The 24809-nt window shown below is 48.3% G+C and overlaps 1 protein-coding gene across 1 annotated transcript in view; it reads right to left on the bottom strand.

Moving 5' to 3' along the window:
* Positions 1-24809, bottom strand: part of Fam117a (family with sequence similarity 117 member A) — a 45755-nt gene that overhangs the window by 4922 nt on the left and 16024 nt on the right. The window contains exons 2-5 of the mRNA XM_021213168.1: positions 13033-13202; positions 5405-5500; positions 1695-1805; positions 1130-1264 (exon numbers count right to left, since the gene is read on the bottom strand). Coding sequence (XP_021068827.1) covers positions 1130-1264; positions 1695-1805; positions 5405-5500; positions 13033-13202 — 512 coding nt within the window. The remainder of the gene's footprint in view (positions 1-1129; positions 1265-1694; positions 1806-5404; positions 5501-13032; positions 13203-24809) is intronic.

Below are 24809 nucleotides of genomic sequence, written 5' to 3'. Positions count from 1 at the left end.
CCAGACATAGTGAGACCCTGTCTCAAAACAACCAACCAGGGCTGGTGAGATGGCTCAGTGGGTAAGAGCACCGACTGCTCTTCCAAAGGTCCGGAGTTCAAATCCCAGCAACCACATGGTGGCTCATAACCATCCGTAACAAGATCTGACTCCCTCTTCTGGAGTGTCTGAAGACAGCTACAGTGTATTTACATATAATAAATAAATAAATCTTAAAAAAAAAAACAAAACCAACCAACCAAACACATAAAAACAAACAAAACAAACAAAAACTAGCCAGTTGGTAAATAACAAACCGAGGCTTGTGCCCATCAGAATTATGTTCATACAGCTCAACTGCCATTCCCTAACTGAACTGTGCCAATATAAAGATGTCCCCGAGATGGCAAAGGAGGCGGCTGGTGATTCTGCCTGGGCGTGGGGCGGAGGAAGACTGCATATGGCAACTGTGCATGAAGGACTGTTGGGTGCCTATGAGCAGTGAGACACGGGGAGGGAAGTAAGGTAGTGTGAGCTGGGCACGTGTGGGTAAGGGTGGCCAGTCAGCTCATGGCTTCCTCCTAGCAGGGGCCCTCTCTGTGCTCCTAGTGACGCCTAATCTAACTTTATGGACATTAACATCCCAGCAGCAACAGTCTCTGAGCATGTCTATGAGGCACTCCCTGAAGCAGAGCCACCGTAAAGGACATGGCCCCATCCCTGGCAGACTGAGTAAAGAGTAAAGACCAAACTGAGGCCAAGCACTCCCTGCTTTCTGTGTCATGGCCACGGATGCCTTGCGACCTTCTTCCTCACCCTCGATACCATGACTGTCCACCATGATGGGTCACACCCTGGAACTGGGAGCCAGAATATGCTTCCTTCCTTGAGCTGCTTTTGTTGGGTATTTGTCACAGCAAAGACAAAGAATTAACATGCCTGTCCCTACCACAAGGCCTTCCCTAGTGACACCTACCTATCCCTGCTGTTCCCATGCTTAAGTTCACTTGAGACAAATGAACTCCATCTGTGTACTTCTGGAAGGTGGTTGCTTCCAGAGCCACAGCCTAAGAGTCCCCAAAGAGCGGCACTGCTCTCTGTCCTCATGCAGGGGCAGCCGGTCAGTACTGTCGGGGCAGCCACCACTCACCCTCAGCAGCTCCTCTTCTCCCTGCTCCTTCACAAACACCTCTTCCAGCTCCTGGTTGAGCCCTTCTAGGCTTCTGTGCAGACAAGGGCTGAGTCGCAGGACGGGGAGTCCTGGGGAGAGGCTGGGAAGGGATGCCTAAGGAGAGGCAAATGAAGCCATCAGATGATGTCCCTCCACACTCAGCCCCAGACAGTTATCAGCTCTGACTGGAGGGAATGATCATGTCCACAAAACTTTTCTCTTCACCTTTTTTCCAAGTTGGGGGGAAAAAAAAGATGAACTGGATATTGCCAACAAGCTGATTCAGAGGGGGTTTCTCCAGGAGCTGGAACTTAGACACCTGGAAGATGCTGCTAATGTCACTGCCCTTATTGAGGCAGAAGAGAAAGACACTAAGCACAGTGAGGCCTTCCAAGGCCACGCAGTGGAGCCCAACTTTGGACTAAAACTTCTCCTGACAAGCATCCATGTGGCTCTGTGCTGCACAGCCGGGCAGAGCTCTATCACCACAGAAGCCTGCAGTGAGGGAAGACAGGGGAGCTGGTGGTCAGGGGAGACAGCATACCCTCCCTGCTCCCAGTGCAGCATGGTCTCCTTGGACAGGGCAGCTCCGCTCCTTCTCCTTCCCACTGCGGCTCAGCTTTGTCCTCTGCAGCTGCTGCTTCAACTTGGTGATCTAGCAGAAGAGATGGGAGAGAAAGGACATGAGGCAAAGCTGGAGTATACTGGTTCCTTTCCTAGGTGAGGCCCCCATCCATGAGGATACCTGGAAGGGACATGGACACCAATGGTGCTAACCCATGACAGTCAGAGGTTCAACTAAGCTAGACACCCTGCTGCTAGACCTGATTTTTTAAATTGTTATTCCTCCCCTAGAAATCAGGGGCTCTCAACCTGTGGGTCACAACCTCTTTGGGAGTAACATATCAGACATTTACATTATGATTCCTAACAGCAGCAAAATTACAGTCATGAAGTAGCGACAAAAATAGTTTTATAGTTGGGGTCACCACAACATGAGGAACCATATCAAAGGGTTACAGCATTAGGAAGCTTGAAAGCTGGTGTCCTGGAAGAGTCAGACTCCAAACAGAGAACATACAACATCATGGTTATGGACCGTAAGGGACACCCTTCCACTAAGTGCATGAGGCAGGCATGGCAACATACAGTTTAATCCCAGTACTTGGGAGGCAGAGGTAGACATGTCTCTATAAGTTACAGGCCAGCCTGGTCTACATTAACAAGTTCAGTTATTAACAAGCCATTAACAAGCCAGTTGGGGGTACTTGAAAAAAAAAAGGCAATGTCTGAAAAAGGTGGGGGGCAATGAGTAGCCTTTTCTTTTCCTTCCTTTCTTTTTTTTTTTTTTTTAAGGCTTTATTTATTTATTATATGTAAGTACACTGTAGCTGTCTTTAGACACTCCAGAAGAGGGCATCAGGTCATCAGATCTCATTATGGGTGGTCGTGAGCCAGCATGTGGTTGCTGGGATTTGAACTTGGGACCTTCAGAACAGCAGTCAGTGCTCTCAACAACACCAGCCATCTCTTCAGCCTCTTTTCTTTTTTAAGGATTATTTTCAGGAGGCTGGAGAGATGGCTTAGTGATTAAGAGTACTTGTAACTTACTGCCCTTGCTGCGGATCTGAGTTCGAGTCTCAGCACCCACAGAGCCATCTGTAACTCGGATTCCAGGGAATCTAATGCTCTCTTCTGAATTCTGTGAGCACTAATCATGCATACAATAATAGACACACATGTAGGTAAAATATTCATACATTTAAATCTAAAAAATTTAAAAATATTTTTCAAGCCTTATTTTTATTTATTTATTTATTTATTTTTTGGTTTTTCGAGACAGGGTTTCTCTGTATAGCCCTGGCTGTCCTGGAACTCACTCTGTAGACCAGGCTGGCCTCGAACTCAGAAATCTGCCTGCCTCAGCCTCCCGAGTGCTGGGATTGCGCCACCACGCCCGGCTTTCAAGCCTTATTTTTAATTGTGTGTGTGCATGTGTGTCGGTGTGGGTGCAGATGTGTGCGGGTATGTGTAGGTGAGCATAGAGACCAAGGCACCAGGTCCCCTGGAGCTGGAGTTATATGTATGTGGCTGTGAGCTGTCTGACATAGGTGCTGGGAACTGAACTCTAGTCTTTTCCAAGGATAATGAATGATCTTAACTGCTGAGCCATCTCTCTAACTTGGCTGGCTTTTTTCTTTTTTCTTATCTTGAGACAGGTCTCCTTCTTTGTAGCACAGGCTGCCCTGAACACAACAGTCCTCCTGCCTTAGCCTCCCAAGGGTTGGAATTATAGGCATTTGTCTCCATCCCTGATTGAAAGTGGCATTTCTGAGGGTCAGTAAGTAACCTTTCATTTCTCAAATGATTTCCTCAAGTATCCCAAAGACCTTGAGACCAGGGTGTATGGACATCCAATCCTTCCCCTCGTTTAAAGTAAGTTATACCAAGAAAAGAGTGAGACACCCAGGCCCTGTAACAATATAGGGTATCACAGGCATTTCTGTAGTGGTGGAGGATCAAGCCTACTATAATCCAGACTCAGAAGGCTGAGTCAGAAGTCTTAGTTTGAGGCCAGACTAAGCTATACAACAATATCCTGCCCTGTCCCCCAGCAACAATCCCTAAACCAAACAAATAAACAACCACTTTTTAAAAAGATTTTATTTATTTATTATATGTAAGTACACTGTAGCTGTCTTCAGATCTCATTAAGGGTGGTTTCGAACCACCATGTGGTTGCTGGGATTTGAATTCAGGACCTCCGGAAGAGCAGTCAGTGCTCTTAACTGCTGAGCCATCTCACCAGCCCCACAAACAACCACTTTTGAAATCTGATTCCCATCACACTTGTAATTCTGGGCCTTTACACCCTGAGCAGGATGCAGAATTTTATGAATGGGAAGGAGTATAATGAAATTCAGAAAGTAGATTTGCTGCCCACTGCCATAAAAGTTGTGATGACAGTCAAGAAGAAGCATATTTTATTTATTTGTTTATTTGTTTGTTTTCTTTGTTTTGCTTTTTCAAGACAGAGTTTCTCTGTGTAGCCTTGGCTAGCCTAGAACTCACTCCTTAGACCCAACTGGTCACAGACCTGCCTGCCTCTGCCTCTCAAGTGCTGAGACTAAAGGTGTGCACCACCACTGCTTGGCTAAGAAACTACTTTTTTTAAATTATTGTTTTTGATGCATTTAATGTATGTATATGAGTGTCTTGCCTACATGCATGAGTGCCTGGTGTTCGTGGAGGTCAAAAAGGGCACTGAGTCCCCCAGAAATGGAGTTCCTGATGGTTATGTGCCACCATGTAGGTGCTAGGGACAGAACCTCAGAAACAGAAATGAGCACTCTTAACCTCTGAGCCACCTCTCCAGCTCCTAGAAAATGGTTTGTAATCACACTGCTGGGTTCTGAACCCAGGGCCTCAGCCATGCTAAGGACAGCTCTAGCCCTGGGCTGCATCTCCCAGCCCAAGGATGTGCCTTTAGATTTGCCGCTGGGGATCGATCCGACCATGAAGAAAGACCAGGACTCTCCACCCTTCCTGGGCAGAATGTGTTTACTCTGCCATTTAAGGCTTTGAGAACGTTTTACATTTCCACTTGGCTTGAAGCTTACAGTCCAGTGGTTGTGTGTTTTCTCAGCGCTCTGAGCGTGAACACCAAGGGCAGAAACAACTTCCCTCTGTGAATGGGTCGGGATGAGTCCTGCTACGTTGACCTTTCCTTTGGAGCTGCCACAGGACATGTCAGAAGGAGCTGGTTTAGAAGCCCTGGAATTCCAGCCTGTGGCTTTCTCACCTCGGTGTTAGTGCCTCCAGCCCTCCCAGGGGCAAAGGGAGGAGGGCCAAGAAAAAGTATTAGGAACCCAGGATTATTTTTCTCTTCTTTTAAAAGGAAACTTGGTGGATGGTTAAGCAGCAAATGAGGCTGGGGGCTCCTGATTGCCAGGGCCTTGCTCCCTGTCCTCCTTCAGTCTCTGACTCACTCACCAGAGTCCAGCCTCAAAGGAACTAAGCAAACAGCTCTCCCAACCTGCAGGCTGGACTCCCCAGCAGCCACTGGCTGGAGTTTCTCTAGCAAGAGGGTCTGAGGCCCCACACCCAAGCAACTGGAAGCCTGGGAGCCAGTTGAAGAGCCACTCCCTCAGAAGGAGGCTAGCAGGAAGAAGAGAGGATGGAGGTGTAGCTATCCTCGGGATAAAGCTGTTATAGAGTACCAGGAGATGGAGGGTGTAGGGAAAAGGCAATTACCTCTTTTCGGTGGTCTGTGCTGCCCCATGATGCTGATCGCTTGTGCATGCAGAAGCTGGCCCGCTCACCTTCTGGCTCTTGCCAGGACAGGGGTGTCTGTAGAAAGATATACAGTAAGACAGGCAGCTCCACTGGCAGGAAACAGCCGGTCGGTTTCCTGGATAGAAGTGGTGGCCTGTACAGCCTCCTCACATCTGTTCATCAACCTCACGGATGCACCCAGCCCACTTTATCCTTTCGGGCAAGAGAACCACATGTGTGGCCTCATCCCGATCTTTACTCTCCAGGAAACCTTCACCAAGGCCCAACAGTGCTGGCCTCCTCTCTCTCGCTCTCTTTTTTTTTTTTTTTTTGTATTGAGTGTTTGGTGCTGGGGATGGAACCCAGGGCCTTGCAAATACTAGGCAAGTGTTCTTCGACTGAGCTACATCAGCCCTTCCTTATTCCTTTCAAACCTATGTCATAGTCAGTCTGGGTGCACTCCCATGGTGAGGCCAAGTGCTGTACCTCTCCCAGGAAGTTTCCAAAGAGCCCCGTATCCTTTATTCTCTCCCCATGAGCCCAGCCAAGGCCAGGGGCCTGGGAACCCATGGAAAACAAGTGATCATACAGGATCCCAAGGAGGAAACAGAAGAAAGGTCTCCATGGCTGCCTCAGGACGAAGCAGGGGGCAACTGTTTAATGCCATGGTGTGAGCTTGTTTCATCACACAGACGGAGTGTCAGGGATGCTGAAGTCCTCCAGCACAGGCAGGGAAAGAGAGTTTCAGCACTGATTCTTGGTCTGTTCATGCCTCCTCCCCATGGTCCTTCTTTGTTTCTTGTGGGGAAGAACATTCCATGTGCTCCCTTGCCTCTGCTGTACAAAGACAGGGGACCCAAGATGGTAGTGGAGGAGCCTCCACTAAAAGAGGAAATTACTGGCTCCAAGCATGAAGCCCAAGAGGCCCAGATCCCTCCCCATCACCAACATCCTATTTCCATTCCAAGGGAGCGGCCAAGGGGAGTGCTCTAGTGGGACCAGCTCCTCTCTGACTATTATGCACGAGCTGCCAAAAACACAGGGCCTGGGAACCAGCTCCTCTAAGAGATCTGCTGACCTCCCCCGAGAGGCTGCTGTACACAGAGAGGGGGAGGATCAGGGGAAAACAAGACTCCTCACCACCCAACAGCTGCTAAGAGGAGCTCACAGGGCAAGTCTGAGCCAGGATTGTGAGAACAGACTGCCTGGTACAACAGCTGCATGTGGAGAAGCCACTGCAGACTGAGCTTCTGGCCCTTCCTGTCTGCAGCTGCCCGTGAGCAGGACCTTTCCTAGGCTGTGGACCATAGCCAGGGTGAGACCACTGGCATCCCCAGGGAGTGCATCCTCAGGTTCATTCCCATCATTCTTCCTTTATGAGAAGTACAGCCAGGAATGCAGGCGTGTACCCCAAAGCCCTCAGGTGACGCTGGCTCTCACAGTCTCTGGAAACCAAGTAGCTGATCTCCTTCCAAATGCCCGTGTCTCTCTAACTCAGGGTATCAGACCTCAGAAGAGCTACACCAGCTGACAGGGAAAATAGAGCCTATCTCCCCATCAGCTACTAGGACTCTGCAGTAGCACATATGTCCTCCTCTGCTGGTGTGCCTAAACCAAGCTTGCAGGTCACCAGTGCTGCCAGTACAGCATGAGTCTTACACATCTCCGTCACCTCTGGAAAGGGAGCAAAGACCTGAGAGGAGAGATGAGAGATGGCAAAACCTAAGAGGATGATGGTCCCTCCTCACCACTGAAGATACTATGCTCACAAGTGGGTGGTGAAAGACAAGGACGCTGGGTCAGGTTGCAACTGGCTACTAATACCTCTACAAATGTCCCAGCTACCTCCTCCTAGGAGCTGTGAAGGAGTACAGGGAGGTGTAGACTGGTTCAGGAGTGGAAGAAAGATGAGGGATCCATAGTAGTTGGTATCATCTCCTTTCCTAATCTACTTCCGATCTCTCCTGAGCAACAGCTTCCTACCAACTACTGCGTACTCTCTGTACAGGAGACGCCGACGCCAGCACTTCATCTCAGCATCCAACACCTGCCCATGGGAATCATCACCACATCCCTCAACCCAGACAAACTCATCTCTCTCTCCCTTCTATGATGGGCGAGCCTTACTACCAAGCCCTGTCTTGCCAGTGGTCTTGTAAGAGAGAGGCTGAAGGAGCCGGTACATACAGAAGATAAAGCCATGTGACCACTAAAGCAGAGGCTAAAGCAAGGTGCTATGAGCTAAGAGAAGCCAACTGCCACTGAAAGCCAAAGGAAGCACGTGGTAAGAAGACTCCCCCAAGAGCAAGTCATCCTGAGCTGGGTGCCGTGCACTGGGAAGCACTTGGGAAGCTGGGGCTGTAGGGTTGCAATCTGCAACGCCAACCTGAGTTCCATAGCAAGGACTCTAACACAAAAAGAAGACAAAAACAGTTTTGTGGGCATGCCCCTGCCAATATATTTGTGTCAAGTCACTGCAACTGAACTTGGAGACTTCTGGAATCTAAAACTGAGAGAATACTTATCTGTTGCCATAAGCCACAAAGCCTGGGGTAACTGTTAAAGCAGCTTAAGGAACCTGACACACCAGGGCTGCTGGACTCCATGATGTCTACAGGCTGGTGTGAGTGCTGTCATTTACAGGCTGGTGTGAGTGCTGTCTACAGGCTGGTGTGAGTGCTGTCATTTACAGGCTGGTAAGAGTACTGTCATTTACAGGCTGGTTTGGGAGCTGTCATTTACAGGCTGGTGTGAGTACTGTCAAACCTGACACACCAGGGCTGCTGGACACCGTGCTGTTTACAGGCTGGTGTGAGTGCTGTCATTTATAGGCTGGTGTGAGTACTGTCAAGCCGGGCAGGTACAAAGGTCCAGCTTTCTGCCTTTCTAGCTGCAGTGGGTATGTCAAGTGGGGGAAATGTAACCCAGACTGCTCAGGATCCTCCTTTCTGAGCCTCACTCCAAAGGCCTCGATTATGGTCTCCTTGGGGAACAGTAAAGTCATAGCTAAGACCCACTTTAAGGAGGTCACCAGGATAGGGTCAGACCAAGCTGTGGAGCAGCAGTGTAAATAGTCATGCTAGAGCCTCTTTGTGTGGAGGACAGTCTGGGCATAGGGGACCAAAAAAATCCATGCTTGTCAGGGGACTCATGCACTAGAATGGACTTTCTCCACACCCCGGCTAAGGAAGCAAGTGAGGGAGGGGTAAGATTACTAACCATGAGTGGGCAGCCAGGTCTGCAGCTGCTGTACAAAATCACGCATGCATGGGTAGAGGACGATTGTCTTGCCAGGGATAAGATTCCAGAGCAGCATGTGGAAGGATAGATGGGCATGGAAGAGGAAGACAGCTTCCCACAGAGCCAACAGAGCAACAAAAGCAAGGAGGATGGGCCCTCCACACTGGGATGTCTTTCTCGGTCTCCAACCCAGCTAAGTTTCTACCTGGAGGTCATGACCAGGAGGGGAAGAGTCCAGGTCCTCAATGTCTCCTGAGCATGCTCTATGTGCAGAGCGGGGCTGGGGCCTGGGAACATTACCCCCTATACCTGTCAGAAGTAAAGAGCAGCATAGGACCCGACTCAGAGGGCACATGCTGAGCTCAGTTCAGAAGGAAGCCAGTCCATTAGGACTTTGACCAAACAAAAAGGCTCAGAGGGTGGTCCACTGGCCAGCACCAGAACTATGGCTGCAGGTGGCCAAAGCCACCACTTCTACCTTAGCAGTGACTAGACAACCCTCAGATTTTCCATCATGGCCCCATTTTCAAGTATTTGTTGTATTGTCAAACCATGCACTGAACCACTAGTTTTGGAGACTAGTTTGGGAAACAGGCTCTGTGCCCAAGCCCTTATGCCCACAAAAGACAAAAACAAACAAAAAACAAAACAATTTTTTAAAGATTTGTGACAGTCACACTGGGTCATGTGCCGGCAGTGAATACTGAGACAGCATCTCAGGGAAAGGGAGGACCCCTCCCCTGAAGCAGGAAAGACAGAAAGGAAGTCCTCTCTAACCAGGAGGCTGCCTCAGCCTCTGGCCTTTGGGATGTTCCATGATGATGTCTGGTAAGAACTTAAGACTAAAGAAAAGTCGGAGGTAAACGGGAGCAGGGTTGGGGATCACAGAGGTTTTCCCACAACGAAGCAGAAATGAGGATGGAAAAAAGCAAGTGTGAGTAGAGCCAGGCAGGGGAGGTAGTCAAGGTCCCTTCTGTGGGAAGGATGCCACCAGCTGGGGAACTTTGCTCAAACAGCCATCCCAGCTGTGGGAAGCCCACTTCCTCCCTCCAGAAGAGAACAAGGCTCATACACTTTGCCCAGTAAGAAGGGAGAGAGGTAACCACAGCCACTGGCATGTGCTGCCATCACAAGCCCTGGCCAGGGCCCAGCCACTAGGAGAGGCCAACTCAAAGCACTTGGTGGCCAGCTTTGGGTTCCCAGATGGCCTGGAGGAAGGGTGGGCCACAGAAGAGAAAACACACTCAAATAAACAGACAATTCTGAAAAACTCCTCTCAGACATAGGACTTCCTGCAGAAGATGGAGATGCCACAGGAAGTGGTGCTGGGGGAGTGACTCCCTAGCTCTCACTGGCCCTGTCTCAGGACGCCACTGTTGGAAACACCTGTTCACACCCTTCACATTGGCCCTCTTGGCTCAAAACAAGCCGGCTGGAAGTCTAGCTCAGGAGTAGAGCATCTGGCTAGCACGTGCAGGCCCTGGGTTCCATCCCCAACACTGAAAAAGATACAAGCATCGAAGCAGTGGCCCCTCCCCAGGTATCACGGTTACACCCTTCCTCCTTTCCAGAATAGCTGCTTTTGTTCCTCTTGCCTCATATGTGAGGAGCTCCTATTCAATCTATGGTTGCCTGAAGATTGACTTGGTACTTGACTGAAAGCATGGGATTACGATAGACCCCAGTGCTGAGCGCTCTTCAGTCTCTTCTGCCCTATGCACCGACAGGTCTGGAGTACACAGCACGCCCAGCTCTCTAATGGCAGGTGCTCTGGGTCTGAGGCCTCGCTCTGACACTGGCTTGGAAGGAGCAAAGCCCTCTAGGGGAGGTTCTGGGAAAGAGCTGCTTAGCCTCACCCATAACTGAAAAGCATATCCCTGGGAGTGTCAGCAATGGCGCAGCCTCCAACACAGGGAGGTTAGGCACCCAGGAGAACAGTAACAAGTACCTGCCATTAGGCTGCATGAAGCAGCCTACAGAATGTTTCACTGCTGTGGCTACAAGAGAAAGGGTGCGAGTGAGGGGCAGGGTAGGAATAGCTGGCTTGCTCAAAGCAACTGGGAAAGGTCTGGCATCCATCCACTCCTAACAGCTGAAAGGCTTTTAATGAACTCAGGATGCAGCTCAGTGGTAGAGCACGAGCCTGCCTGAAGTCCTAAGCTCTATCTCCAGCATTACAACCTAACAAGCAAAGCAACCAGACGGACGGACACACACACACAGAGGCATGCTTTCAAAGACCTTAATAGATCCAGATTCCCCACTCCCCTTTCCCTTCTCCACATTTCCTGAAATTTTCTTCTTCATCCATCCTCCTGGGTGATCTCTCGCTGCTCAGAAGGGACGCACATGGCCTTCTGGGGAGATGGCAGTTGAGCCTAAAGCTTTCACAGTGTAATGCCAGTGCTAAATATGGCAGCTTGTGCCAGGCACAGGGGCCTCAAGCAGTAATTTGAGTGGAACCCAAACCAAGGAGCAGACAATTCCCTGAAGAGCAGGCCTGGGAGACAGGCAGGGCACACACTTGGGGCTGGATGCTTACACCGATCAGAATCCTCCCACCACTTGCCTGCAGCCACAATATTGACAGGTTGCTAAGAGTTCCTCGAGCGAGGGCTGGAGCCCATCCCAGGAAAGAGGAAAGCTTGAGGGCTGGGCCTTGCCAGACCCATGGAGGCACATCGCTGACCTCTGTCTCGCTGTGGCAAGGAGCCCAGACTTGTTATATAAAAGATCTGGTCTGCAGCTGGAGCTGAAGCAAAAACATGCAGCTCGAAACCCAGGCCACTCCAAGTTGGCCAGAGAACGTCTGAGGCCAGCCCTGCCTGGGGTGACAAAGAGAAAGCTCCATGAGGAATAGGACGGCCACTGGACAGAGGCTGGCAAACAGGAAATGACAGAGGTAGGGATACGCTGCCTGATGTCTAGCAAAGCAAGATGCTCATGTGTCCACCTACTTGAAGCAACATCAAGGTCCACCCCTGCAGGAAGCCCTCCTTGATTTGCTACATTATCTGGTCCAAGCCATAGACAAAGGAGTGTGTACTGCCAGGCCCACGAGGGATAAAGCATGTCCCTTTCTCCTTGCCTAAGGATAAAGGGAGACCAGTGCAGGCTGCCAGGAGAGCGCCTGCTCCCCTTCACCTCCTTCCTGCATGTCTACAGAGGATGGGCCATTGATATCACCTTACTGCTTTAAACTTGTTTCAATTCTTTTTTGGTGCAATAAGGGGCATTTCTGGAAGACTCTTGCTCCTCTAAACTTTGCCAGGCATAAGCCCCATGACACCCACTGGTTGTCTGTTCTCAGGCCTTCAGGGAACTGGAAACCAGGCTCAAAGAAACCAAATCTTGTAACCATTGGAAAGGAGTAGGCATTCAAATGTTCATTAAACACATTTGAAAATGGATCTCATAAAACGAAAGGGGCTGATGGGATGTGCTGAGGAGGCAGAGGGAGTTGCATGGAGCACAGGGTCCATACGCCCTGGCCGTCATGCAGCATGGATGGGGTCAGACTGGGTACACTCTACGCAGCAAAGGGAGAGCTGCCTCACCCCTTCTTGTCCTGTTACCCAGAATGGAGGGCTGGGCCAAGCTAGGTGTTCTTCCCTGCTAGTTGAACAGGACTCAGCTTAAGCTGCCCCCCAAGGGAGCCTGACTCTTACCCAAATTAAGTGCTAAGAAGACTGAAGTTCTAGGTCAGACTAAGAAGCATCCTTGGGTAATTTTCAGATAAGATGACTTTGGATGTTTCTAATTTTCAGATAAGTGACTTTTTGCTCAAGTTAACAAATCTTATCCAAAAGATGGACACATGGATTGGATGGTCTGTGGAGATCCCTTCCAAGGACAGGTCTCTCCATGAAAACATAGGAGAGAAAGCTGGGCTGTGCGGGACTCGGATGCCCTGGAGCAGCTCTGGCCTGGTTGCTGGCAAGGTGTAGCTCTTCATGAGAATGCCCTACTCCTACTGATCCAATGGGGTCGACCCTGGCTCAGCACCTCTTTGGCCACGTCCTTGGATGCCTGGGGAATGCCAACCGGACCAAATGTTGGCCTTAGTTTAACTTCAAGAAGGCAAATCTCATTTTAAAAGTCCCAAACTTCAAAGCCAGCTGCAGATTCTCCACATGTAAACCCTGAAATCCAAACTGTAAGCCCCAGCTTGACGTCTCTTTTCCACCAGGTGGAATGCAAACTCATTTTCGCCTATATTTACAAAAGAAAACAAAGATGGAAAAACCCTGGTAAACAGTAGAAGAAGAAAAGCTTTTATGTACACCCAAAACCCAGGACAAGTCACTTTTGTGACAGAAGTCACCGGTGGCCTCAGTCAGTCCTCCCACCCCTCCTGATCCCATTACCTGGGTGGCCTTGTCATTGGTACAGCAGGCGAAGGCCCCGTCGGCATCTCGTGGCCACTGGCCCAGAAGATAGGAACTAAGGATGGTGTCCAGGGAGAACGTACGCCGGACCTGGGGTGCCTGAGGCCTACACAGCGACTTTTCTGGGACCACCGAACATGGAACGCTGGCTGAAAGAGAGCACAGCCCGCAAGGCCTTGCCATCAGCATGGAGGAAGGAGTCATGGCAACCAGCCTCCTCTCTCTCAGGGTACCTCATCGGCCTGCCATGTCTTTCCACCTTCCTGAAAGAATTCACAGCAGCAAAAGCCCATCCTGTCTGACCAGCAACCCTGACTTCACGGCCTCACTGGGATCCCTTCTGACCACTTCACAGTGGACACAGAGGTCCCTTATGATGCCCCTTGTTCCTGCTCTAGGGGACTCTGAGCCCAGCACTCCCAGGTGTCCACCCCAAGAGACTCCCTGGAGAAGCTGTTTCCCAGCCTCGGAGGGAACTCCATGTTCATGTTCTTCCCTTTTTACATTTTCTGACCTCCTCCCCTCCTCCTGCATCCATTTTGAATCTTCTTTGCTGCACAAATGGCTCAATTAATTAAAAAATATTTTTTCTTTTTTTTTTTTTATGGTGCTGGAGACTGGACCCAGATCCTTACATAGGCCAAATAAGAACTGTATTTCACAGCCGTATTTTTTTTTTTTTTGAGATACAATCTTGCTATATTGCCCAGGATGGCCTTGAATGGGCTATGTGGCCCAGGCCCATCCTGAATTCAATCCTCTGCCTCTGCCTCCCAAACTGGGATTTCGGGAGTGCACCACCATGCCCAGCAAGAAGGATCCTTACTACTTTCTCCAGCCCAGGCAGCTCCAGGAGAGCTAGGGCACTGGCCCACAAAGAGGCTCAAAGCTCTAAGCCAAGGCGTGTAGCAGAAGACAGAAGCCAAGTGTGCAGGTCTTTTCCAACCCCTTCTCTGTCTTTTATCTGAATGGCAAAAACAAAAACAAAAGGGGCAATTACAAATGCATTCATTTTATTTTATGTTGGCTTAAGATTTCTGGGAGATATTAAAAGTTGAAACTCTTTTTAAAACATAAGAGTTCTGGGATCACCTGGAAGTCTCAGGGGTCTGGGTTGACTCTGTTTTCTATGTCCATGTTCAAACACCCCACTATCTACGGATCTATAAAGACTCTCCTTTAAACAGAACAAACTGCTTTCACATCTGTAGTAATCCCTTGTGATTTATGTGTATATTCAGCATAGCAGAAGGAACTGGGAACTGTAGGTATAAATAGACTTGAAGAGGTTTACATTAAAAAGACACAGAAAGACTGGCAGTTCCCCAAAAAGTTAAACAGAAAATTCCCTTAGGGTCCAGAAATTCCAATTCTAGGTAGATACTCCCCTCAAAAAGAAAAAAGAAAAGAAAAGAAAAGAAAAAAGAAAAACACCTCTGAAAGCAGAGAGTTGAAAAGTTATTTGTACACGTAGTATGATCACAATAGCATCAATTATAATAGCTATAAATCGGAGGCAACCTGTGGCACAGGGTGAAATAACCCAGGTACAGACAGACAAACGTCATAGGAGTCCACCTTCATGAGACATCTGGAATAGCCAAATCCAAGGGGACAAGGATGACTAAGGTGACCATGAGCACAGAAGGAAGGGGAGTAGGGGTTCTGTTAAGAGATGCTTACCTCTGGGAAGGTGAAACATTCCAGAAATGATATACTGATGGCTACACTGTAAACGTACTTATGCCATGGAATTGTAAACTTAAGATGCTTAAGATGGTAATTCTGGGTTGTTTTGCTTTTTTTTTTTTTTTTTGGTTTTTCGAGACAGGGTTTCTCTGTATAGCCCTGGCTGTCCTGGAACTCACTTGGTAGACCAGGCTGGCCTCAAACTCAGAAATCCGCCTGCCTCTGCCTCCCAAGTGCTAGGATTAAAGGCCTGCGCCACCAGGCCCGGTGTTGTTTTGCTTTTTAAGACAGGGCTTCTCTGTGTAAGCCTGGCTGTCCTGGAAGTCACAGAAATCTACCTGCCTCTGCCTCTCAAGTGCTGAGACTAAAGGTGTGTGTTACTGTTGCCTGGCAGTGAATTTTACATTATTTATGTTAACCAGTTTTTTTAAAAAAGATACCAACAAGGTGAAATTCTTATAATTAATTTAGATATTTACATATGTTTTGATAGGCTTATAATCAATATAAATTATAAAATATATTTTGCATTGTTCCATATATTACAAAATCCCAATTCAAAGTATCAATGATCTACATATTTGCCATTTTAAAGGTTTTATGATATCAAACAGTAATTTGTTTAACCATTCCTACTTTGCTGGACATTTGGATTGTTCTCTAATATGCTATTAGGTATATATATATATATATATATATATACTGTAGCTGTCTTCAGACACACCAGAAGAGGGCATCAGATCCCATTACAGATGGTTGTGAGCAACCATGTGGTTGCCGGGAATTGAACTCAGGACCTCTGGAAGAGCAGTCAGTGCTCTTAACTGATGAGCCATCTCTCTAGCCTGCTCTCTTAGTTTTTACCATAACCTTTATCATATTGTAAATCATCTCCTTCAGCCAGCAAATAAATACTCACTTAGAAGAGACCAAAAATGACTTTCAATGACAAAAGTTGTAAGTCTGAATTGTCAAAAAAAAAATTCAAGAAATATATAAACAAAAGAAATACACACACATACACATACACAGACATCACCACCTCTTCACCCAGACAATCACTGTTAATCATGAAACACTGGTGGGTGTGGTGGCTCACACCTTTAGTCTCCACACTCAGGAGGTGGGTCTCTAAGTTTGAGGCCAGCCTTACACAGTGAGTTCTAGGCAAGCCAGGGTTGCATAGAGAGACCCTGTCTGGAAAAAAAAAAAAGAATTTCATCATGTAATCTTACTTTCTGAATGTGGACACACATACATTTTACAATTTTTAAATGGGCTAGGGTAAGAAATAAAACAAAACAAACAAAAAGGCTGGGCACACACTCAGGAGGCAGAGGCAGGCAGAACTTTCAGTTGGAGGCCAGCCTGGTCTACAGAGAGTTCCAGACAGTCAGAGCTACACAGAGAAATCCTGTCGATGATGGTGATGATGAGGATGGTGATGATGATGATGGTGGTGATGATGATAATGGTGATGGTGATGATGATGGTGGTGATGATGGTGATGGTGATGATGGTGATGATGATGATGGTGATGGTGATGATGATGGTGGTGATGATGGTGATGGTGATGATGATGGTGGTGATGATGATGATGGTGATGATGATGGTGATGACGATGATAACGATAATAAAATGGAAGCACATCATAATGTTGTTTGGCTGTGTCCCTACCTTCTTTCTAAGTCAGTATATGCTGACTACAACATACCTTTACCAGGACTTTTTTTTGTTTTTGAGACAGTGTCTATCACATCCAGGCAGACCTTGGATTTGTTTGTTTGTTTGTTTTGTTTCAAGACATGGTTTCTCTGTGTACCCCTGGATTTGTAGACTGGGCTAGCCTCAACTCAGATCCATTTGCCTCCCGAGAGCATTACCACCACCCGTGTTTTTGGCTTTCAGCTGGTCTCTTACACAGTCCAATCAGGCCTTAAACCTGTACTCCTCCTCTGCCTCCCAAGGGTTAGGGTTATAGGTAAGCACCACCATGACTGGCAATACATTATTTTAAATGTTTATGAAATCTCTAAGATTCTCCAAAGGCCCTTTCAAAGTCGGAAAGTCAGGAGCTAGCAAGATGACCCAGAAGGCCCAAGCTTGATACCCCGGACACACTGGTGGAAAGAAAGACCAACTCCGGGAAGCTGTTCAGATTGTCCTGACCTCCATTCTCATGCCTTGGCTATGTGTGTGTACAATACACACACGCACATGCACACACCTGTGCACATGTACACATGCGTAAAAGCCAGGAGTCACAGGCCATCCTCTGGCCTACTTACCTGTCCTGTGCACTTCATCCCTTCTTCTACATTGCAGACACGACACCCTGTGCCGTTTCCCACCACTACCCGGGCCTTTTCCTCTCCCTTCTGCTGATGTCTGTCATCTGCCAGGCCAGCCTAATTGCTTCCGCCTCCTCCCCAGCCTGCGGATGCTGGGAAGCCCCTAGGAGGAGTGTTTCGGAATGGTCTGGGCTTGCTCCGGATACCCTGTACTTACTGCCTCTCTCTAGGGTTGCAGGCACTGTGACTCCTAGAGAATGAACTGTCTGTGAGGTCGGGCTCTGACTAAGCTTTGTAGTCCCCAATGTCTACAGTGTCTACAGCACAGAGCCCAAACACTTGAATAAACCTGAAAACCCTATAGTAGAAAGGTAAAGCTTCTGTAATTACCCTGCTGCACCTCTGGGCATCCACAGCAGCCGCTCACCTTCAGAAAGACCCCATAGCCAACGTCTCTGCTGTGTCTGAAGCTCTGGGGGCCACCTCCTTCACTTCCTTGTGACCTTGTTGCTGCAGTGGTTTACTGACAGGCCCACTGGTTTAAGCCTCAAGTTTAGTTTCTACAGAAGCAATTCAATCAGGCATTATTCTGAGTTGGGCTTAAGGTGGAAAGGTGGTTATTCAAATATTTCTGGAGGCTTCTGGTCTACTATGGAAACCGGCTCAGACACTGAAATCCTGTCCTCTGGGCCTCCTTTAAGGCGGTCCCCAAGAACCCAATTAGAAGGCACGGCCTCTAGAAAGCACCTTTGCAGTATTACATGACAGATAATCAAAGAGGCAGGTAAGAAAATGACTAGCTGGGATGTCACAATCCTAGCAGCTGCGTCTTCCTAGTTTTGAAGGACAGAGACGGCCTCCGGGGCTGAGAAACAGTGATGGGGGAGAAAGGTCAGTCAGTCACCTGCCCGTCCTCTCAGCAGGAAGACCCTGTGGAGATTCTGAAACATCTCAGGCTTAGAGGATACTCGTCAGTCTTGCCCCACTGCCACAAATCACTTTGGTCTGCAGTCGCCCTTTCCTCTCCTGGAAAGGGATAGGGAGTCTGAGGAATGTCAGCCAGAGAGGCAGTGCCTGATGACACCCCACATCTCAAGAAGGTGGCTGTGTCCTATACCTAAACTAAGCCCCTTTCCATCTGTTCTGAGACTGCTGGGTACCTGGAGGGGACTAGCCCTGTCAGCTCCTCCTCAGGATGTGTGTGTGGATATATAGGGATCTATATCTCCATCTATCTCTGCATGCGTGCGTGCGTGCGTGCGTGTGTGCATGGGTGGTAGGGGGCAGGCCTGAGTTTGGGGTCTGCTGTAAAGTGTATTTGTTTTCATTTGTTTCTTGTCAGGCCTTTGAAGCCTGTAACAGAAGAATCTGTCACCTAGCAACAACTGCCCCCACACTGATTTTATATCAGTTCTCACCACCCTCAGAACCACCCTAGTCAGCAAACTATTTAGCTGGGGCTCAATTTCAACATCAGGGAACTGAACGGTATTTCACTCACAGTACTGACAGACAGGCTCCAGGAAATACTAAAAATCCTGGAATCAGTACGAGACTCAACCATTATTCCCCTTGATACCACATTCTACTCAGCTGCTTCGGATCACAAAAGCTGTGTGACCTGTTCTGTTCCTCCATATATACATAAACATAACAGAAATGGGGAAAAAAGGGAAAAGATTAAAGGAAAAAAGCTAGAAACAGAGGGAAGGAGAGAATGGAATGAGGAAGGGCTGCGCTGCCTCCCTTGCTCGCAGACAGACCTGCAAAGACCTTGCTCAGCCCACCTGCAGGTCCCACCTGCCTCCCCACCCCCGCAGATGAGGTCACAGCTGGGCTCCAGCCTTATCTCCACAGCGGCCACATCCCAGCACAGGGTGCTGGCTCAGCTCCTAGCTAGCCACAAGGTAGAATTACCTCCTGTCTCAGAGCCCTTAGCAAGGTTCCATGGCCCCTCCCAAATCTCCAAATTCTTGGCATGTCCCAACCCCTCTGAGGAGACTAAAATGCCATGTTTCTCTCCTGCCTAGGAAATAAAGGAGAGGGCACTTCTAAAAGATTAGGTTTTTGACTAGGGGGAAAAAAAAAAAAAACCAAACAAACTATCCTACTGCTTATTTCGGAAACATCCCCCCAAATGGTTTGGCAAGCACCTGTTGTTTTAGGCACCAAAACTGAATAGGAGCTGCTAACCCGAGGCATCAATTTCCCCTAAGGACAAGGCAAAGCCCAAACCAGATAGAGATGCTATTCTGTGCCGTCCTTAAAGAGGCTGCAGACCAGCAGGCACAGCGCTGATACCTAGGAGGGGCTATCCAAACAGCATAGGTCTGACAGCCACATGCCCACTGCGGTGTGACTGCCGCCAACACTACCATCTTCACGGACCTGCCTTCCTCTGCCAGCAGGGCCCAAGCTGGTCCACCTTGCCTCCTAGGGATTCTGAAGAGAAAAGAAATGCAAAAGGAGGTGGAGAAAGAGACAACTACTGAGAAGTCTGCTGTGAGAAGGTTCTAAGGTGTGTCGCAGGCCTGGGGATAGAACCTAGGGCCTCACACACACCAGGCAAGCACTCTGTCCCTGAGCTATGGCCCCCAGCCCTCTCTTTACTTTTTATTATAGGACAGGGTCTCACTACTTTGCCCAGGGTATCCTTGAATTCAATCTTTAGTGTAAGAAAGTCTTGCCTTTCCATTCCTTCTGCCGCAGCCTCCTCAGTAGTTGTGATTACAGGCCTGTCCACCAGGCCTGGCAAGTTCACTGTAAATCCTTTACTAGGGACAGCCTATTGCTCTCCTGGATACCGTCTGAGAGAAGTGTGTGGAAAGGAGATCAAACAGCTTGTAGCTAGGCAAGTGATACTTGCCTGTAATCCCAGCACATGGAAGGCAGAGGCATTAGGAACGGGAGTTCCAGGCCAGCCTTGGCTACAGGGTAATCCCTTGTCTCAAACAAACAAAAGTCAATAAAGCTTCTTAGAGACTTGGGCATCGGCAGCTGTAGATGAGCGAGGGCTTAGGCTCCACGGCTCACAAGCACCCCCTAACAGTCTCACAAGCGAGAGGGAAGTGGGTGCTTATGGGCACACCGGAAAGATGTGGGGAATGGGCGCTGTCCTGCACTCGTGTGATTACAGCTAAACGATAGGAAGTGTTGAGAAGTCAAAAACGGTTGCTTGTGGCTGAAAGATGAACTGGTTTTATTTCTGGAAAGTGCCCCTCTCAGATTTGGGAACCTGGGAGAGAAACAGAACAATCGGCTCCTGTATCAGAGAAGACAAGCCAGTATCATGACAGGCAATGACAAAGCAGCCAGCACTGAGGCATGGGCTGGGTGTCTGCAGGAGGGTGGGGTGTCCTGTTTACAGCACCATGGGGTATTATCGGCCCATCGCATGCAGCAGCCTCCACAGCTCAGCCACCTGGCGAGGCACCCTGGCACCAGGCCAGACCATTTCACCACACAGCTGAGCAGTGGCGGATGCTTTGGTTCTTGGGCAACAGCAAATGGAGAAAACAAAACAGCACATCCTAGATAAGAAGCCTTAGGTGCTATCTTCCAGAGCCACTTGGCCCTGTCTCCCAACTGCTACACTTGTATGGCTCCGGGGAGAGGGGCTAAGAGAGGAGAGGCCCAGCAGTCAGGTGGTGTCTACGGAGCCAACTACACACACGGCAGATAACACCTTTAGTAGGTAGGTATGAGTACCCACTGAGCATCAACTCGCTGATAGTCTCTGCTGATGGGAGAGGAGTAAGACAAGAAGCTACTGGCAGGGTAGTAGAGGGGAGAGCTGATGCCACCGCCCCATCAACACTAGCTATCTGACACCAGGCACACCGGTAGGGGATACCCCACCCCCCACCCCCCAGCAAAGGTGCTTTCAGAAGGGCCACCAATTCGTCTCTGCCTCCCTCCAAGACCCCTCCTTCGAAATCAAACTCAAGCCTAACCCCAGCATAGGAACTCGAAGGAGAGGTTAGAGTCCTCAGGATAAAGACTACAGATAATGCAGGGCATGAGACATTTCTGGTTCTTCTCAGCTTGGCCAGGAGAGAGAGAGCAATCAGCTCGGACCCAAGCCTTCTGGCTGGGCAGCTGGAGAGACAAGTCCATCATTTCTCTGTCTTGCAGGACAGGTAGGAGGGAGGAACCTAGGGTGGGAAGATGCTCTTAATCCCATCAACAGCATGTGCCTAGGCTTCCTAGTATACCTCCAAAATAGAGACATAATTTTACACCCAGCAAAAAACTCAACAACTATCTGGTTCAACAAACAAGGTATGAGTCACTTTCTCATGCCATCAGACTTTGAAGACTTCTCCCCTCCCCTCTTTTAAAGAGAAAACAGCCCCCATAATAAATATGCTACAGGAAGTAAGAACATCCACATGAGTGAACACAAGGCCAAAAGCTATGCACGCTCACCCCAAAGCAGCACAGTGCTACAAGGATCCCTGTTTCTCTCCATGCTCATAGGCATGCAGATGTTTCTTTTTGTTCTGTAGCCAATGATCTTCACTTAGGGATGAGAAGCAGGCAAAGCCAGGGCAGTGTGGAGGGACCCTGAGGGACCCTGGGGGCTCCTACCCTACCCTGTCCACTTGGGGTGCAGCACTTGAGAAGCCTGGAGAACAAAATACAACATTTCCCCCAAGAACTGATTCACAGGACGAAGGGGAAGTTCCTCCGAACAGCCAGCCTCACAGGGATTGTCTTTCTATTTTTGGACATGTGCTGGGATTGAACAGTGTAGATGGCCTCATGAGCTCCCTGTGGTTTGGGGCCACTTCACTGCTTAACTCGGGACATGTGGGTTTTGGAAGAGAAGCTGTGGTGAAACTGAAACCCCCAATATGACTATCCAGGGATTACAGACCTCCATGGAGAGCCCATGGAGACCCCATCTATATGACTATTGGGGGGTTACAGAACTTCATGGAGAGCCCACAGATACCCCATCTGTCCCAGCTGTTACACTGGATCTGGAGTGAGAGGGCTTTCTTTGTTCTGTTGTCTAGCACTGAAATTCAAGGAAGCACTATATCGATGAACTATAACCCCAATACTGACATTCCTTTCAACACTAAGCCACAGCTAACTTAAACCTTCACAGAGAGAAGAAACTCAAAAGAACTAGACTGGAAGGGCGTGGAAAGTTCCACCATGCGTCCCCTACCACAGAGACTTTACCCAGAAAAGAGCAATGGTACAGTCTAAGTGTATCAATCACTTGACTCCATATTTAAACGTACAACTCAAGAGAACCAGCGAAACCATTTCTGGCTTCATGTCTGACTTCCCAAAATGTAGATCACGTCTGCAGGCAGCTGGAAGACTGGGCCAAGAGAGAAGCCTTTTTGGAGATGTCACTGTAGGAAAAGAATATAAAGAATCCACTAACTCTGTATCTTCCAGGAAGCAAAGGGTAACCCCGCAGTGTGTGCACAGGCATCAAAGAAGCAGGCTGTGGGCCTCTGACATTTGTTCAGCTCTCAAGAAACTACAGTTAGAAGAAAAGGAAGTACCGTGAACTTTTCACCCTTTATCTCAATTCTCTGAAGAGGAGTTTCTGAAGGATCGGAGTTTCTGAAGGATCGGAGCATTCTCAAGACAAAACAAATCACCAGCAGTTACTGATGGGAGCTGCTTTCCTTTAGGATCTAATGGAGCCTCTGTAAGAAGAGTCCACACAGTAGCCTAACCTCCCATAAAACAATCCTCACCTCATGACTGTTTGAAAGTAACAGGTTCCTTAGGGACATACAAACTCAAAGGACGAACAGACATCTTTTTTCCTTTCTTCCCTTCTTTTTTTTTTTTTGTTGTTTTTTTGTTTTGTTTTGTTTTGGTTTGGTTTTTTCGAGACAGGGTTTCTCTGTATAGCCCTGGCTGTCCTGGAACTCACTTTGTAGACCAGGCTGGCCTCGAACTCAGAAATCCGCCTGCCTCTGCCTCCCGAGTGCTGGGATTAAAGGCGTGCGCCACCACGCCCGGCTCTTTCTTCCCTTCTTATGGTAATCTGATTTCTATTAAACAGAGAAGAAATCATGACATCCAGTCAGCTCTTAAGTTAGTTTTTAAGGTAAGTGGGGAGAAGGGAGAACCAGATTAGGGAGGTTCATCTAGAATGAGTTTTGCAAGAGGACAACTGTGACACTGTACTGTAGTTTCTGTTCTGATTCTGTGCACCCTACATGCTCACGCATTCTCCGAGACTTTTATCACTTCGTGGTGATGGTGAACTCATCTCTCCAAGAGTAAAGTGCAAAGTGAGACCTTTTATTCCCCGAATAGAAGCTTTTTCAAGGACATTTCCCACACTTGTATTTTAGTAAGACTCAACTGTTCCGTGGCTTCCTGGCTGCCGTGGTTCAGGAAACAATGAGAACCGAAAGGTTCTAGTCCCGTCCCTTGCTAGGAACTAGATGATCTTACTTGGGACTCAGGAACATGGCTTTTAGTTTCTGGGCATGTTGGATTGGTCAAGGAAAGGTGAAAATAATTTAGAAGTAAGACAAGTTCTAGTGAGGAAGGTTAAACCAAGTAAAAGGGAAATAAGATTACAGATTACTGCCAGGGCCAGGAAGTGGGAGTGGGTGGGTTGGGGAGCAAGGCGGGGGAAGGGTATAGGGGGCTTTGGGAATAGCATTTGAAGTGTAAATGAAGAAAATATCTAATAAAAATGCCTTAAAATACTAAAAAATTTACAGATTACTATCACTCAAGTAATTTCCTCAATGAAAATAAATTCTACTTTATGAATAAGCCATTAGTAATTTTAACTCTATCCAGTCTGCTTTCTTCCTGGCTTTCAGCAAACTTCTAGGCAACATATGCTTAAGTAACCAGTATGCAATTCAGTATCAGCCAGGTTACACAAAATGCTTATGAATGTTGACAAAATATGACAGCCCGGTTTTGTCACCTTCCCCGCCCAAAGGAAAACTGTTTGTGTCATTCCTCCTGTTGACTCGGTCATGTCAATATTCTTGTCAAGTCACATTAATTCAGAGCTGTCCTTATCAAACTCTCAATGGACTACCTCAGTCATGAAGCGTCAACAGATGCCAAGACTACTGGGTCAAAGGTTACAGGGAGAAGGGATATTTACACAACGCCGAAGCATCACCGCATAAACCACTTAAGAGGAGAAGAATGTGCCTTTGCAGTGAGAGATCTAGAGGTGACCACTTAAAGTGATCAAATTTAGCATGACGAGGATGGAGGCACAGCTTAGTGACACGGTGTTTGTGTATGAAGGCCTTATGCTCGATCCCTGTCCCATCTTCAGAGACAGTATTACCACTTAGGAACAACCTGCTACTACAGGTTGCTAAAGTAACCTGTATAAAGACCTTTACCCATGCAGAGCTTATTTTTGTTTTGAGATGACATCTCACTATGTTGCCCTGGCTAGTATTGAACTCACAGATTCACCTGCACTTGTCTTCTGAGGAAACAGGAATAGAACTAACAGGGTCTAGAAGAGCTCCAAAATGACTTTTTTTGTTGTTGTTTTTTGTTGTTGTTGTTGTTTTCCCAAGACAGGGTCTCTTTGTGTAGCCTGGCTGTCCTGAAACTCACTCAGTAGAGCAGGCTGGCCTCGAACTCAGAGATCTGCATTTCTCTGCACTGCCACCACCTGGCCTAAAATGACTTTTGAAAATGTATTATAGCCGGGTGTGGTGGCGCACGCCTTTAATCCCAGCACTCGGGAGGCAGAGGCAGGTGGATTTCTGAGTTTGAGGCCAGCCTGGTCTACAAAGTGAGTTC

This window comes from Mus pahari, chromosome 14 (assembly GCF_900095145.1).
Source record: "Mus pahari chromosome 14, PAHARI_EIJ_v1.1, whole genome shotgun sequence".
Lineage (NCBI taxonomy): Eukaryota > Metazoa > Chordata > Mammalia > Rodentia > Muridae > Mus > Mus pahari.
This window is presented reverse-complemented; position numbering and strand designations above follow the sequence as displayed.